The sequence below is a fragment of the Periophthalmus magnuspinnatus genome, chromosome 5 (genome assembly GCF_009829125.3).
Source record: "Periophthalmus magnuspinnatus isolate fPerMag1 chromosome 5, fPerMag1.2.pri, whole genome shotgun sequence".
NCBI classification, from domain to species: domain Eukaryota; kingdom Metazoa; phylum Chordata; class Actinopteri; order Gobiiformes; family Gobiidae; genus Periophthalmus; species Periophthalmus magnuspinnatus.
Window position 1 is genome coordinate 26204363 of NC_047130.1, and position 17050 is coordinate 26221412.

Sequence of the window (17050 nt, forward strand, 5' to 3'; positions counted from 1 at the left end):
GTCAAGACGTCTGTGTTTAAAATATCGATTAAAGTAAATGGACTTTGTTTTGTGTTGGTCAGGACGGTCTCACATAAACAAGTCGCTTCAGCTCAGTCCTTTTCTGGCTTTAATTAATGAAGAAAATGTTTTGTTTTGTCGTTAAAAAAAAATAAATGTAAACAATCAAAATAAAACTCATTCATTCATAAGATTAGTGGCTCCATTTCCCATTTTACCTCATGCCCCAACAGCGCCCACATGTGTTATACAAGATAATTACACCTTAAATCACCTTAAATACACACGACTGTACACTGAAAAAGGGAAAAAAGAAAATAAAAATCCATCTCCAACTCAAAACTACATCCATCTCTTACAGCGCAGACATTTTCATCAGATTTTCCGTCATTCTCTTTACGTTTGAACTTCTAAATCATCTCAACATCTTCCTTTTAGTTCCAGACATCAAATATCTTAATATCCCCCAACGCAAAAAGTCTTTATCCAAGTTCGAGCTTGAAGCAACTGATGAAGGTCTTTGTGCAACAGAAAGTCAGCACAGTTCAGACTGATAAGTACAGTCGAGCAAGAAGGTCAAAAGCGAAACAAAAACACCAGGATCACGCAGAACGAACATCAACACGAACATTCAAGACCAAAATAACGAGTCTGACAGCAGCAGTTGCGCAGAAACGGCGACAGTTTTCAAATATAACGTGAACTGCAGCCAGATTCGTAGCAGCTAGCAGGTTAGCTCTGTCTGTTCGAAATATATACAGTCTGTTCCTTCTTTTGACGTGGAGGTTATTGTTTTCTCCCCGACAAAACCCACAATGTCGAGGAAATGTTCTGCACCGACAAAGACGCCTACGAAGGTTTGAACTTTGAGAGAGTTTAAACGAGAGAGAAATGTGAGAAAATGTTAACACCTGTGTGAGGAAAGTGTATAAAGTGTGTGGTGAGGGGTTTTACAGAAAAAAAACAGAGAATAATGTAAAAAATAAAGCTATTGGACCAGCGACCACGTTTTAGGACGGCGAAAGCTTAAATCTACTGCGAATTGTTGCTCATTGAAGAGAAAGGAAACAGTTTGTGGAGAAAAAATAGCTTAAATTGGACTAAAGACCAATATTAACACATAACGAATCGCTATAAGATTGAAAAAAAACGTGCGTAGCGACATGAGCCTCTTTACTCCGTGCGCGTTAAGCTTTACAGTGATAACACGTAGTTTGCAAACAACACGTCTGACACAGTAGCTCTGCGCTTTTCAATAAATTCAATTCTGCTCGCCGTGGATTTTTGCTTACAGCTGAAGAATGAAATCTCGGCAATGCAAAATAATACGAGTCGCGGGATGCCCCCAAACAGAGGCAATTATCAAACAGCGGCATTCATTTAAAAAGCATCTCCAAAATCTAATTCTGTGCTTAGCTGGGCCATATCAGTCAGGGAGAAATTCGCTCCTATTTTATATTCCGATCAAAAGAACAGCCCGTCACCATCCACGAACGGAAAGAGAATCATTTCAGCAGAAGCCTTGGGACAAATGGAAACAGCTGGCAGAGGCTGAAAGGTTTGTGGAGAAAAACACGGGAAAAAACTGCACCCGATTAATAACAATACATTATTCCGTATATATCTGCAGCGTTTTCACTTCAGTAATAACATCCATAACGATTCACTGCAGTTCTATTCAGCTAAAAACATGCTCTGCCTATTGATTCGTTCGTTAAATCAAAGAGGACAGTTGCGTAAAAAACTGGCAAAAGCTCTGTATCTGTCTACGACGTGAAACCGAAACACCAACCGCGATATTTATAGAGAAAAACTCCTTAAAAAACTGTATTTATAGAGGCCAGCGCACTCCCTTAATCTTCAGCTGACGTTCTTCATGTTTGTCGTTGACCCATATAACTCGTTATAATCTATATGCAATAATTAGTCGACTAAAACACATTAAAAAAGCATCGACCCGTGTTCGGATGTGGCTGTGACGTGTTTGGAGTGTTTCTGCTGGTTGTGAGAGCGGATCATGTGTGGAGTGGAGCGTGTGTGGGGCGCTCATGAGCTCATTACGGTGGCAGTAGATAATAGGACCATTGCCATGCGAGGCCACAGCAGCCCCCTTCGGCCTTTTACAGTGGTAACAGAGCGGCGGTCAATACTCACTCACGCGCCGGAGATGCAGGGAAACACGGAGAACGGGGTGGAATATGTAGTCGTAGGATGTTGGAGTGTTTTTTTTTTAATGTTTGTGATACGCCGAAACTGTTAAAAGTGCAAACGTAAATGCATATTGTGAGAGATAACGGCACGTCTTTGTAAAATATTTGATCTTTAATGCATAATTCTGCTCGTTACATTTGCCTCTCTAACGTGCTAACATGCTAACTTCTCTGAAAAAAAAAAAACAAGAACAAAAACAAGTCTCTTCAATTTAACATATAGTTGTCCCTCAGGCTGTCACGGTTCACATTTCGTGGCCTTTTTTGTGCAATTTTGATGTTTTTTTTGCAGCGTATGAGCGTGCGTTGTGTTCTGCGTCCTGATTGGCTAAGGGACTGTAGACCATTGTCCGTGTATTAACATTTATTTGTGTCATTAGTATTTTATTTTTTTTATTACTTTGTGCTTATTTTATGAACAGTGAATATTATTTATTATATTATGTTGGATTCATTATTTACTTTCTTCATAATAACATTGGTTCCTACTTATTGTTGCAGTACAGCACATTTGAGGAGCGCACCGATAAAAACGTAACAAGAGTGAACGCACACGACGAGCTGTAACTGTCCTCCGTGTTGGTCACAGTTAGATTTAATTCTTTGCTTAAATAAACCGACAAACCGCAGCCTCAAGAGACTAAACAGAACAAAATATTAGAGTTAAATTTACATAAACGTTGGATCTCAGTGTGACTCTGAAGTGCTGTACGTTTGCAATTTGTTTTCTCCCCGACAAAACCCGCAATGTCGATGAAACGTTCTGCACCGACAAAGACGCCTACGAAGGTTTGAACTTTGTGTTTAAACAAGAGAGAAATGTGAGAAAATGTTAACGCCTGTGTGAGAAAAGTGTATAAAGTGTGTGGTGAGGGGTTTTACAGACAAAAACAGAGAACTGGAAAAAATAAAGCTCTGCCGGTTATTTTTAGAACTTAACCCCTGCGATAAATGAAAGACCACAACCATAAAACACTGGACTAGCTTATACCGCATCACGTTAATATATAAAGTCCAGCAGCCGGTTAACACCAATTACAGCGATATTAGCCCTTTAGCTAAAACACGGAGCAGTTGTTGCTTTTCTCTTGTGAAATTCCCACACATCCCGAGCTTATTTTAGACTTCTGTTCCGCGTCTCCTGAACAATCCTGCAGTTAGCCTCATTAATATTTCTCCCACAGCGGTTCGCACTCACACATCAGTATCTAAATGCTAATTCAGAGACCTGACCACAAATGTTCTTTCTTCCTTTTTCCTCAAATGTGTATCCTCAAGTGCCTCCCAGTGGCTCCTTCATCCTGAGGGGTACATGTAACTAATGGAGGCGCTGGCTGCTCCAATCACTCTCCAGCTGTCTCTGTCCTCGCACTTTCATACCCGAGCACGACTGAGTAGCACAGACCGAGCACAACTAAAGATATTCTGTATTTAAACCGATAACACTTCACTTTTTGTATTTTAAACGGTTTAGATTTCACCTGTCGTGCACTCGTTACCCACATTTGTCTGTTTTTACGCTGACATTTCCGTAGTCACACGTAAATCAGAAGGTAAACCGGTGGACGTACTTCACCCGTAAAGATCACGAAGCGCTTTGGGCGAGAACGGAACAGGCTGAGACAAATAGGATTCAAGGACACGGCAAGGACCAGCGCGAGACTTTTCGTTACAGAATGAAATCTCTTACAAGAATCATTGATCGATATCGTTGAAGAATCAGCTACTGAAGAGAGAAAAAGCAAAAAAAAATGGCTGCTCTGTGACTCACAGTTCAGTGGATTATGCGTTTCTTGTTTCTTTTTCTGACAAACTCCAAAACTGTAGCCAGGGAATCATTTTTCCAGCAGAGAGGATAGGTCTTGGTGTCATTTCAGACTGTATATTCTGCATATTTTTGACAGTGCACCAGTGCTAGTGTTTGCATTTATCTCAATTTGGGATAACAAACAAAAAGAATAACGTGAAAAGTGACAAAATATGCACCGACTATGCACCTACTACTAACAAATACGTCATTATATTGATTTATTTTGGTTTATTCAATGCATACAACCACGTTTCTGCAAGTTTCCTAATAGTAAGTAGTAGTTAGAAGTAAGAAACTCGGCTTTGGACTTTCTTACAGGCTACAAAACCCCCAAAACTAAAATTTAACTTTCCTTTCATTTACTTTTCTGGAGCGTGATATAATCAGATAAAACATATATGATGAATAATGAACAACGCAAGAACCCTGGGACATGTCAGCAAAATCCTCTTTAAGCTGTCACGGAGCAAAAGAAGTCCTTTATAAATGGATGTGCGCGTTCACCTCGTCCACAGAGCAGCTGAAAAGACGAGTCGTGTGAAGTGTGGCCCCCTGCTGTTGAACCAGGGTGACAGTAGAAAGTACAGTGTTTAATGAGCACGTCTGCACCGAGCCTCAGGCAGAGACGGCTTCTCTTCAGGCGACGATATTTCGTACATTCTGCAGGTTTTGGCATCGCCTGCAGAGTGATGAGAATATAAATCATACAGCTCAATACATCATGTTAAAATCTACATAATTTCTTGGCAAGAATCTTGATCCAGCTGGGCAATTACCCTATTACACATTTTATTTATTTAATTTCATTTATTTATTTATTTCGTGCACATGTATCAGGTACATTTAAAGCACGTTTCACAAATAGTCCTTATTTAAGCTCGAAAAGCAGAGGGAAGAAGAAAATGTATTACATCCCACCCCTGTCTTCCATTAAATGTTTTGTTTAAGCTTCATATTCAGTTGAAAAAAGAAAAAGAATAGATATACTGCATACATACACTGCCTGGCCAAAATTAAATAAACATTAAGGATGTACAGACAGATTTTTCCAGGTGTGGCTTTATTTCACAAATTTGCAGGAGCTGTTGATATGAATGTGTGCCAGGACATACCTGTTTATGAATATTTAATTGGTGGTATGTGCTCTAAATGTTGGGATGAGAAGGGACGGGGATGTTTATTTTATTTTTATTATATTTATTTTTTATTATATATTTTTAATTTATTTTTTGTATTATTTTATTTTATTTGTATTATTTTATTTTATTTGTATTATTTTATTTTAGTTTTATTTTACTTTATTGTATTTATTTATTTATTTTTTGTATTTAATTTTGTATTATTTATTTATTTTATATATATATATATTATTTTATTTACTTTTTGCAATTGTACAGTGTGGGTGATATTTCAACACTGCCTGGGCCAAAAAAAAAAAAAAGTCGCCATGTGGATTTAACTAAGCAATATGTCCTCTCCTCCTGCAGTTGTTCAGGTCTAGGTTCAGCAGAATGAGGTCAGCTGACACCTGAATATACTGAATGCCCAGGTTATTCCATCAATTAATTTTTTTCTTCCCTGATGGCTCGGGCATATTCCAAGATGACAATGCCAGGATTCATCGGGCTCAAATTGTGACGGAGTGGATCAGGAGCATGAGACGTCATTTTCACACACGGATTGTCCACCACAGAGTCCAGACCTTAACCCCATTGAGAATCTTTGTGCTGGAGAAGCTTTGTGCAGCGTCAGACTCGACCAGCATCAATGCAACAGGTGAAAAATGAATGCAACACTGGATGGAAATAAATCTTATGATACATACACAGACTCATTCAATTTGTGACAATAAATGCAGCAAAAGGTCACAATATTTTCGATGTAGAGTGAACCAGGAGGCGTTTCTAAACTACAATAGAAAGAAAAACATAGCAACAACGGTAAGAACAAGAAAACTGCAATGGAAAGGAAACAATAAGGATAAAGTAGAATCAACACAGATACAGAGAAAGTGCAGTAATAAGTGCAGTATTTCAGGTTCCGGGCAGAAAGTTTAGCTTCTGGAGGACACCCGTCTATTGTATGTTGCGTTTTGGATTCAAATTCCAAACTAAAACCCGAGCATTTGCACCGTGTCATCAGGCATTTGGAAAAGACAGTAGTGGCATAACAATGAAATGTGTTTAAATTAAATGTGACGGCTTAGAACGCTGCATCACGTCTCAGATCCATCTCTGACTCTGCAGTAAAAATACGCAAGGAGTTTATTTTTGACGGATGCTGCAGTGGTTTTAAAGATTTTGTACTAGCTATTTATAACCGCGCAGGGAAATAGTCCGTTTTCAATAGATGTAACTCGTCGGTAGATCAAAACGGACAACACCGGCTAACTTAGCTGGTCAAAACTTTATTCATGGGTGAATTTCAGTTTTGCTCGTGTCTCTCGTGGATTTATTGCGTAAATTAAACCCATGAGACGTTTACAAATCCCAACGCACATCACCTCTACAAACGAACAGCTTTACGTACTTTGACTTTGACTACGCGCCGCTGTGGAGGACTTGTTGCACGCCGAGGGAGAAAGCACTTTGGCTTTGTGGATTTACAAAGAGGAACAGAAAATAGAGGAGTGAAGAATGAGTGGAGGAGGAGAGGACTGGAGGAGAGGCTCACACATTCAGCTGAGGCGTTTGTATTTCTGCAAGTCTTTTACAGCACAGGTACGTCTGCAAACTGAACACAACCACGTTTCCCCACGGAGTTATCTGTTAAACATTTGGTTAAATATGCAGTTTTACACAAGTGCGATATTTTATAATAACCAGACGCAGATGTAATTGGAGTCGGTGAAATGGCGGATGTGACGGAGTTGCTCTAAATGAAATGACGACCACTGTTACAGACCAGTCCCGTTGTGTTGGAATTACCTCCGTTTACGCAGATCCACCCACCGGTTGAGCTGCACCTGGAACAGTTCAGCAATCAACCAGGGAATAAAAGCTTTGGAGCTGCCACCAGAAAGCTATTTTGTTTGGTTATTTCGTTTATTTTTGTCTTATCTACCTGTTTAATTTGTATCCACTGTTGAACATTATTTTTGGAAGAATAAATTTATTTAATCATTTTTTTTACCACGTCTCCAGGCTCCCGTTTTGTTCCACACTCAGGTTTTTCCACATCATTTCGTTACATGCCACTGTTGTGAAAATAAGGCTCCTTTTTCAGGCTCTGGTGAACGTTGAAGCAAAGACAAGAGTTTATTTCTTGCGAGAGAAAGGTCCGACAGCATCTCCTCCTGATGTCAGACCCTGAACGATGGAAATCACCAGGTTTATACAGTTTGAGACGAGCAGAGGACACAGATTTCACAGTAAAGATGTGACAATCGTCCTGAGGTGTGGACAGACGAGCTCCTGGAGGCTTCAGGAGCTGGATCACCTCAGGATGGAACATGTGGAGTTAAAACAAGACAAGGTGAGAGACATTTCAAAGGAGAAGGATCTGAAAGCCGCTGTTTGGTCTGATCGCATCCATCTTCACTTAAATTACAAACACATCTTAAGATCAGCAACCAAAAGGGAACAAAAGTGTTTACATGAAAGGTTTTCCAACACAGTCAAATGAGTTTTAGTTACAAGACCACGTGATTTCTGAAAGGTAAAATAATCACACAATATTTTAATTTCCTTTATACCATCAGCCCTGGACCAAGTCACACGTAACGACCACCACACTCCTTCACTCCAGTCTGCACCGTCCCCAAACATGTGCACATTTTCGGAGCGTGTCTGTGTTCGTTCCGTCTCCAGAATGAACAGGACAACAGGCTTTCTCTCGAGGCCACTCTTGTGAGGAGAGGGATTAGTCGTAAAGCAGCTCCGCCCCAGTGACATCCAATCTGTCTGGTAGGCAATAGCCTTTCTTGTTTACAATAATTACACTAATGAGTCCAAATTAACATGCTAATGGTTTGTTGATGCTCAGACACCACATGTCAAACCTTAATGAGTATTATGCATTGACACGATCGTCACTGCCTCAGCACCTGTCGGCTCTTCTGCAGGTGTGCACTTCAGGATCATACAAACACATATTCCAGTCAGTCATTGTATTGATTTATATTTTATTGCCCAAATTTCATCTACAGTCTCGCCTTTTTAAAAATGTGTGTGCTTAACATTTTATTCAACCACTCCTCAAATAGAGTGGATGCAGATTGAGGTAAAAACCCCGCGGCTGTTCCCATCCTGCACTTCATGAGTAGAATGAATGTCAGTGTTATCGCCGAGCCCAAATGAAAGCGCGCCTCTGCCCTCTCTGACATGGCTCCCTGCAGGAGAATCCAATATGCTGCGGCCCTGTTCCAAACACCAAGTGCTGGAGGAGAGTATAGTGAGCAAACGGGCCGGGATTACATTTCACTGCTGCCCACACAGATGCACTCTAATCTCAAATTACAGCCGGGTCCAGACAGCCAGAGAAATGAACAGCCCTGGATTGTCTCCCATTGTTCTTTCAGCCAAAACAACCATCGCCATCATCCATCACGAGCCCCACGGTTTACTCGAGTACGTTTTGCTTTGCTTTACCAGCTCCTGCTAATTAAGATGATGCATAAAGCTGTAAAGGTGCTGTGGAAAGTGCTTTAATTCTAGTCGTTATAGGAGTTGTAAAACGTGGGAGAGTAAGTCATTAGCAACTGTGACTGTGCACACAAGCGCTAGGGTCTTTGAAGAGACATGAAAATACACTGAAGACACAGCACTGGGGTGAAAAAGCGCACTATATTATCACTATAAACATGCACAGTAATAATATGTTGGACTCGCTCTGAGCAGCTTGTTGGCTAATGCTAGAAAACCCCGCAAGGAGCATAGGGACATTTGATTTCGTTATGTTTCTGTCATCTGGCCTCGCCTCCTCAAACAGCAACAACCAATCAACTCATTCCAGGAGCGTTCTCACATTTCTCCGCTGAGCCAAGAAGTAAGGACCGGCATAACGGTCTATTTCAACACGGAGAGCTCCTGTGAGATAGCGGAAAACCATCTCCCCCCCCCAGCCCACTCCACTATCGATCACTCTGCTCCTCTAAGAGATTACAAGAAACACTCCAGTCTCTTGTACGACTGACCACTGCACAGAATAAAACAGTATAATATGAGGCAAATATACAGCCAAGTGTTATTACGCCATCGAACAACATAAATATAATACAAAATAAAATAAAAACGCGCTACCTCAAGGCTAAACGAACGTGGAAAAGTGCACACAAGTTACACACATCCTACGTCGCAGTTACAACTACTGCGCCATTAAATTCAGAAACGATGTGCAAATACTGTCGTTTCAGACTCAACTCAATGATCCAATGAAGCAGTTTCAAAAAATGATGGTGTAGCTACCCAAAAAAAAGGACTTCACGCTTCTTACTGATGTTCATGTGCCAATATTTCATTTCTTTTCACGCTTTGAAAACTAAAGGAGAGATAAAAGAAATGGTCTTAGCTCTAATACAAATCATAACTTTTAAAATAAATACAAAAACAAAACAATCTGACATCTTTTCCTTGCACTTTTCTTGCTCTTCTCATTACTTTTTCTCTGTATTTTTAACGTCCAGGACAAAACATGCGCTCAAGTGACTGTTTTCAGAAATAAAAGATGTATAAAGTTAATTAAATAAAGACAGCAATGTTTTGACACATCTTAGAAAACGTCAACAAATATAGAACTATAATTTTTAACTGACTCTTTATCGTGAAAACAAATATACTGACATTTGACCGTCGGCTACAGATGGGACTAGGAATAATAAAGCCGTAATTCACACTACTTTAATAATAGTCCCCAAGCATTAAAATCCAATAAAGATGATAAAAACACAGAGCTTTTGTAGCTGTAAAGAGAGAATGCAGTAATGTGGGATTTCAGAGCCACACAGAGTTTTGGGCAGAACAGAAGACGACGCTGCCCAAGAGTTCTGCGAGGCGCTGATCCAAAGAGAGGAAGACACTTATATTCAGTGAGGCGATCTGTGAGAAGAGAAAGCCGCGGAGTTGGAGAGAAGTAAGCGGCCCATTATGTAGATTTATGTGCATTTATGTGAGGAGTGACTATGTTCTGCAGCTGGTGTCTGCTCCATGTGACAGAGGAAGAGTGGAGTAAGCGATCAATCAATGTGTATTTGTGCTGCAGTTTACATCACACGGTTGTATCTGATCTGGATCTTACTGTTGTACTGATACAGTGTGTATTATGAAGTGCTATTATGAGGTGGGCGGGGAAAAGTAAGTTATGGGATCCAAAGGTGAGCTCCTGCCTGCTGTTGGAAAGACGACTGATACACAAGACTGCCATAGTTTGGTGAATTTGAGTGTATTTTCGTGTATTTTACTGTTTAATCATGATCCACAGATAACACTGGGTTACAAAAAAAACATTTTTGAAAGTTGTCTGTTTTTTCAACTGAATTGCACCGCTGAATCCAAAAATGATATCTATTTTTCTCAGTCAGGTCGGGTTTTTATGCTAATTTGATTTTGAAAAACCCGATCTTCTGACTAAATTGATTACAATTTTGTGACATTATCAGTTGATTTTCTTTAGTATTTCTCATCCAAAAAATGCTTTAGGAGATAAAAAACGCTTTATAAAACTTGTGACTTGATTCCTGTTAGGAACATTGGTGTATTCACCGCAGATGTAGCAGAATATGTCAGGCTTATTTTTGCAAGATCTTCTAGTCGAAGCCATTTCATTCACTTGTAATATAAAAAAAACAATGTCATAAGTTGGCACATGCAAAATCTTCAGAATTTGTTTATAGCGAGAAATATAACAGAATTTTGCATCATATGACGTGAAAATACCCACACATGTAAACAAAATCGTCCAAAAACAAATATGTCGCTTAGTTCAGAACGTTGACCTGATTGAGCAAAACCAATGTGATTTTTGGATTCAGCACATCAAAATTATCCTAAATCAGCTAAAAAATCTTAGACAATAAATTTAGTGTTGACCAGTGTAATAAATAGGCCACAATAATTTAATCCTCACACTCCACAATCAACAGAGCCTTATATTGATCTGATTCTGCGTTTTCTTCGAGGTCCGACTGCGGCGAGTTTCCCATTTGTGCTCTGAAACCACCGGCCACACATTTTCACAGTTTGGAGCCCGCCCTGCCTCCCCGTGCTCAACCCCCCGTGGTTGATGGAAAGCTAATTAAATGCCTCTTTTCAGGCTCAGGTTGGTTTTAGTCCCACCACAAGAATCGCACTATTACCAACCTTTACAGTGAAAAATGATTCTGTTCAGGAAGAAGATGTACTTTGGTGCACACAGGGATTTAATGGGACACGGGGCTGGAAATGAGATACAAACAAATCTATTAGTGCAATTAAGACTCGGTGAACTCCTGAAAGAGTAAAACTACTGCTTCGGAACTGAACATTTGCCTTCAACACAACAAAACCTGCAAAAACCTACTCCACCGACATGCATTTTGGATGAATAAACGAACATATCTGACTTTAAAATGCATTTGATATCAGCAAACTTCACAAATGAATAGTCCAAACTGAGTACTATGTATATTTTGCAGTACAGATTTAAGTATCATGACATTACTGCTCTTCTCTGCTTCTCCACTGAGCTCATTCACAAATCGCAGCAGGTCTGAGGATGCGACGTTGGACCTTTGTAAAGCCGCTGCAGCCGGCTCAGTGCTGCAGAAAACATGTAACATTAACCTAAATTGTGGTCAGAGAGTCTCAGAGTAGAGACATTTATTAGGCGCTTCGCAGACAAATAAATATTTAGCTGCGTCGTACGTTTTGTAGTGCAACAATGTTCTATTCTACAACAAATAATTGAGTTGAAGCTGCAGAAAGCACAGTGAAGAATGTTAAATCAACCAGTTATTCTAAGCTATTCTTATAAAATAAATTACATTATCACTCATTTAACATCACTTTGGCTGTATGAAGTATTCTTGTGTCCCTCAGAACATTTTCAAATGGTAAATAATGTACAATATGTGAGAAATACATCGTCTTTCAGGCCTCCATTAACTCAAAATGCGAAGTCTCTTGGCCTGTTGGTTCCTTGGCTTTAACATTCATTCACAAAAAGTATTTCTTGCATATCCTTTGCTTTTTTTTTATGTGACGTCATATCTCCTGAGTCCTGAGCAGTTTTCCCTCCTCCATCTTTACTCAGCGCAGGTGTGAGCTGGAGAAGAAGCAGTGCAGTGAAACATAAACCAGCCCAGGTGTCTCCTTTGTGCGTTTTTAGGCTGGAATTCTACACAAACATGGAATAAAGTGACACCGCCCCAGCTTCACCTGTCGGCACTGGCACCTACAAGAGGCTGCAATCATTTCAGCAGCTCTGGTCCGACTCGCACAGGAGCACCCGATATTGAGGTCAAGAGAGGTGCACTCGTCACGGGGCACCTCCGTCTGAGCATCGACTCGCACTGCAAAGCTCAACAACTTCAAATTAACTCACAGAACAATATAAGTCGTATTATTATTATTTCCAGAGCGTATTCCCGTCAACACAATCCAGACATCGAATCAATTTGACATAAATTTATAATCAGAAGCTTTGTTTATATCAAACCTTGAACGCATTTATTCAAGTCACATTCAGAATATACAGTTGGGAACGTCTGCCGCCTTATCTACGACGGAAGGTTTCAGTTTTAATATAAGAAAAAGACCAGTTGCTTTTCCTGTTTATCTTTTGTTTACACTTGTGTTTATCCATCCAGCCTTAAAAGCCAAAGAATATGCAAGAAATACTGTTTGTGCATGAATTTTAAACACAAAGAACAGAGGAAGAAATGACCAAGCTGCAGGTTGAGAGGAAGACGATGTATTTTTCACATACTGTACATTATTTATTATTTTAAAATGTTGGATTCTTTCTTATCGGGTATGAACTCGCAAAGTAGTTAGTCAAAAACTCATACAAACTGCAAAACTTATGAGGCTGCTGTTTACGTCTCAAGTCTCATGTGAAATTCCAAATAAAAACAACAACTTTTTAAATGATATAACGCTTACCTCGACGTATTCAACCATAGAAAACTGTACGTACAGCGTCATTTGTTCCTACGGTACCAAACATGCCGTCAGAACTGAACAGTGCAGATAGAGAGGGGAGAATAAAAAGCCTTTGAAATTGCAGAGCAGCGTTTGAAGATTCTGTCCCACTGCTCGGCGCTCGCATGGTTTTCATCTCGCCCCCATCTGGGCTCATTTGCAGAGCGCTGTAATGAACTCAGAGGAGAAGAGTCCACAGAGGCAGGACTTGGACACGCCGGGGTTCTCAGACTCTTAGAAGGGCATTTTCTGCGACATTATCTGTGATCACCAACTCTGATAGACGACATCAAAGGGATAGAATAGGATCGGATTGGAAAATAGTCAATAATGCAACGCAAACAAGGTACATCCACTGTCCAAGAGTGAGACGTCCACTGTCCAAATAGTTACAAAACTGTTTACTCATTGCGATTTCATATCTAAATAAATCACATTATTATTTCATTTGGACACTGATTGTATTGAGTAACCGTAAATCTACCAGGGATGCAACAAAACTCATTATACTCGTCAAATCTTTCAATACGAACCTCACAAAATACTGTCAAGATTTGTTTTTTTTTGTGTTTTCTGTGCACTGTCAAGATCCCAGTCTGTCCCCGTGTTTCCGTGCTGTCTTTCCCTCTTCTCTTCTGAGCCTGGAGCTGGGCGGAGACTCTGGCACCACCCACTAAACACCTGCAGCTTGTGAGCGATCAAGCCTCCACCAGGATCCTACACATCAGATCGTCAAGTCATCTTCCAGTTTATTCATCAGTGTATCCTCCCGTTTGTCGCCGATCCCGCTTAATGGACCCACCCTGCACCTCCGCCTCCGCCTCAGCTCCCCAAGATCGGTACGAACACCTCAGCCTCTGTCCCAGCTCCCCACGATCGGTACGAACACCTCAGCCTCCGTCCCAGCTCCCCACGATCGGTACGAACACCTCAGCCTCTGACCCAGCTTTCTACGACCGGGTTGAAGAAGTCAGCATTCGACCCAGCTCTCTACTACCAGCTCCGTCAACCAACATTCACATCTCCTTGTTTGTAATAAACTGTCAAACTTTTACCCCGGGTCTGTATCTTTGATCCTCCAGACGTTACGACACAATACACACATGACTCCAAACACACATGACTCCAAACACACATGACTCCAAACACACATGACTCCAAACACTCATGGTGCTACTCCAGTGTAATTTAGCACAGCAAGTGAAGGGTTAATCATGCAGCGCTTTTGTAAATATAAGAAGAAAACTGCTCTATAAAGGCCTAGATCTGTTATATCTACACAGAGAAAACATGGTGTAATTGAATAAACTGTTTATTGCTAATTGGCATGTAAAAAAAAAAAAAAAAAATAGAGGAAACCTTTTTTTTTTTTAAATAAAAGGTTTTTATTCTGCACTTTTCTGCTTTAAATATAAATTTTATCATGAATATTTGTGATTATTAGTGAGATTTTAATGTCTTTCTTATTCTGTAAAGCACTTTTTGAATTACTTTGTGTACGAATTACGCTATAAAAATAAACGTGCCTTGCCATTTGTTTTTGTTTTACCGAGGCCTAAAACTGATCAAAATCATTAAAATCATAGTAATATCACATCCTGCACATCGAGATTTGTCTAGAATAGTGAGAAAACTGTATTGTGACATCCCAAAAAACAGCACACTCTTACTCTTTACTGTACGTCGGTCTGACACAGATACTTTGTTGAGTCAGTTGCACTAAATAGTTTACATATCGCCAAAAACATTTATCGCCAGGACAAAACAACAGTGGATGGATGCACGCTCTGCCACGTCTACCCTGACATCAGCCCGCCCCCCCCCGCCGTGCTACCCCTCTGTTTGTGCTGGTAATAGGGCTTCATTTTGGAAGTGAGAGTGATTCAAAGGAACAGACTGGAATCTTAACAGGTTGGGCACAGTGGGAGGTGGATGTGTTCGGAAACAAAAAAAACAACAGACAAACAGAGAAACAGTACATGATGCTTTGTGGGAAACCGAGAGGTCAAAGGTCAGGTGAATAATCATGTGCAAGCCGTTGTCTGTTGTTGAGAATATTACCCAAAGCACATTTGTATTTCAGTTGCACAAAGCGGAGACGTTGTTGCAGGAAAGTAGGTGCTTTGCCATTTGCCAAGAGCTGATTCAACACACAAACCTTAGTGTCGTTTATGTAATAATGATTTTAAACACTATTTTAAACACACGGCAGCAGTTTGCTTTTCTTTCAAACACAGTTTTAGTTTAGGTAATTTGACATTTGACTAAGTAATCGTAGAAACAGAGCACCATAATGTGCTTGAGTAGATTAAATTGAGCGAGATTGTTTGGCCTATACACCCCAGAAGTGTGAGTGTTAATGGACAAGAACGAAGCAAAAGTCAAGTCAATTTACAACTCCAGCAATATTGAAAATGACAAGAGAATGCACAAAATCCAGCTCTATTCAGAATGTTAGCAAACTCGCTGGTGTCTGGTTCTGAAATGGTATTACACAACATCATAAAAACATTTAGAACGTACCCAAAAGATGCAGACTTCCATTTGCGGCAGGGGTAACCTCTTCTGCACGGAGGGGCTATGAGCTTCAAAGGCATTTCAGACAGTTCTATGGGCAGTGAAGAATGATGCCTGCAAAGAAAAGGAAAGAGGTGAAATTAAGGACGAACTACTACTTCTAAAATCTTATTTCACATTTGTGTATCTTGTGCATGTATTCTTTCCTGTTTACCTTTCCTTGCACAGCCAAGTTCACTAACCTGCCTCACACTGACCTGGCTCACCTGGTTTGATCTGTGTCTCTGAAGTGAGTTCTACACATTATTAGTCTGGGATGACTCTTACTGAAAGCGATCAGAAAACCCAGAATGTCATGAGGAGTACTTGAATCTGATTGGTCGAAGCATCAGTGGAACAAGACAAAAAAATCTAACTTTTGTTACATCCAGTTGAGAGAAAAGCACAGACCCTGTGCACAAATGCACAAAGCACTTACCTGCTGCACATTTCCCACAAACAAAATACTATTGACGCTGAAATAGGCTGAAGTCTGTTGGTGTTGCCATGTTTGTTTTGGTTTGCTTCAGCGCTTCGCCTTTGCTCTGTGACTCGTGCTCCACCTGTCAGGCCATATCGCACCAGCGGGGGCACAACAAGACTAAGGTGTTTGTGAACTCACAAATATCGCGAGAACTCATCTCGCTGTGTAAGGTTAAGTTCAAAGGGGAATAAAACGTGAGCAAACATTTAAAGTCTTATCCATAGGTTTACACTGTTCCCATAACAATAACCAAAACGACCAATACACATTATTCTACATTTTGACAGGTCAAAGATCCTCAAATGTCACCTATAAACAGCAAGTTGCAAACTATGAATATGCACCTGAACAATGGAGTCAGCAAAGTCACAGGGACACTGCATCTGACCCAGAGAGAAGACCAGGACGTCCCAGGTCCAGGGTAACGTGAGAACATACCAAAGCCATCAGACAACTGATACGACACAAGAGGACGCATTTTCAATGACTTTCACAATGCACCGAGCACCACAGAACTAATCCCTGCGTCTAACAATAATACAATTCAGAAAACTGTTTTTATTATTTATCTTTATTTAAACAGAGAGAGTCCAGAGAGAGAGCTCAGACTCTGCTTTTCAAATACAACAAAAACAAACAAGACAAATAAGTACGTAAGTCCATTTAAAACATTAAAAACATGTGCAGGTGTGAGTATAAATGTTTAAATTTCGAAGATAAATCTGTGAGGAGGCAAAAGCTGAAACAGTTTGGGGCCAGTAGCTCAGTGCAGATTACCCTGAAAAACATTTATATAACAAATCATGAAGAATGAACAGTTACAGCTTATACTTAGTACTTAAGAAAATACATTCATACAAATATAGTGACATAA

At 40.2% G+C, this 17050-nt stretch overlaps 1 protein-coding gene across 2 annotated transcripts in view; it reads right to left on the reverse strand.

Moving 5' to 3' along the window:
* iqsec1b (IQ motif and Sec7 domain ArfGEF 1b) overlaps positions 1-15761 on the reverse strand; it is an 85289-nt gene extending 69528 nt beyond the window's left edge. The window contains exon 1 of one of the 2 annotated variants that reach the window (XM_033966823.2): positions 15660-15761. In XM_033966823.2, coding sequence (XP_033822714.2) covers positions 15660-15733 — 74 coding nt within the window. In that variant the 5' untranslated portion in view covers positions 15734-15761. The remainder of the gene's footprint in view (positions 1-15659) is intronic. The other variant, XM_055221596.1, reaches the window with a different exon arrangement.
* Positions 15762-17050: the final 1289 nt, after the last annotated feature.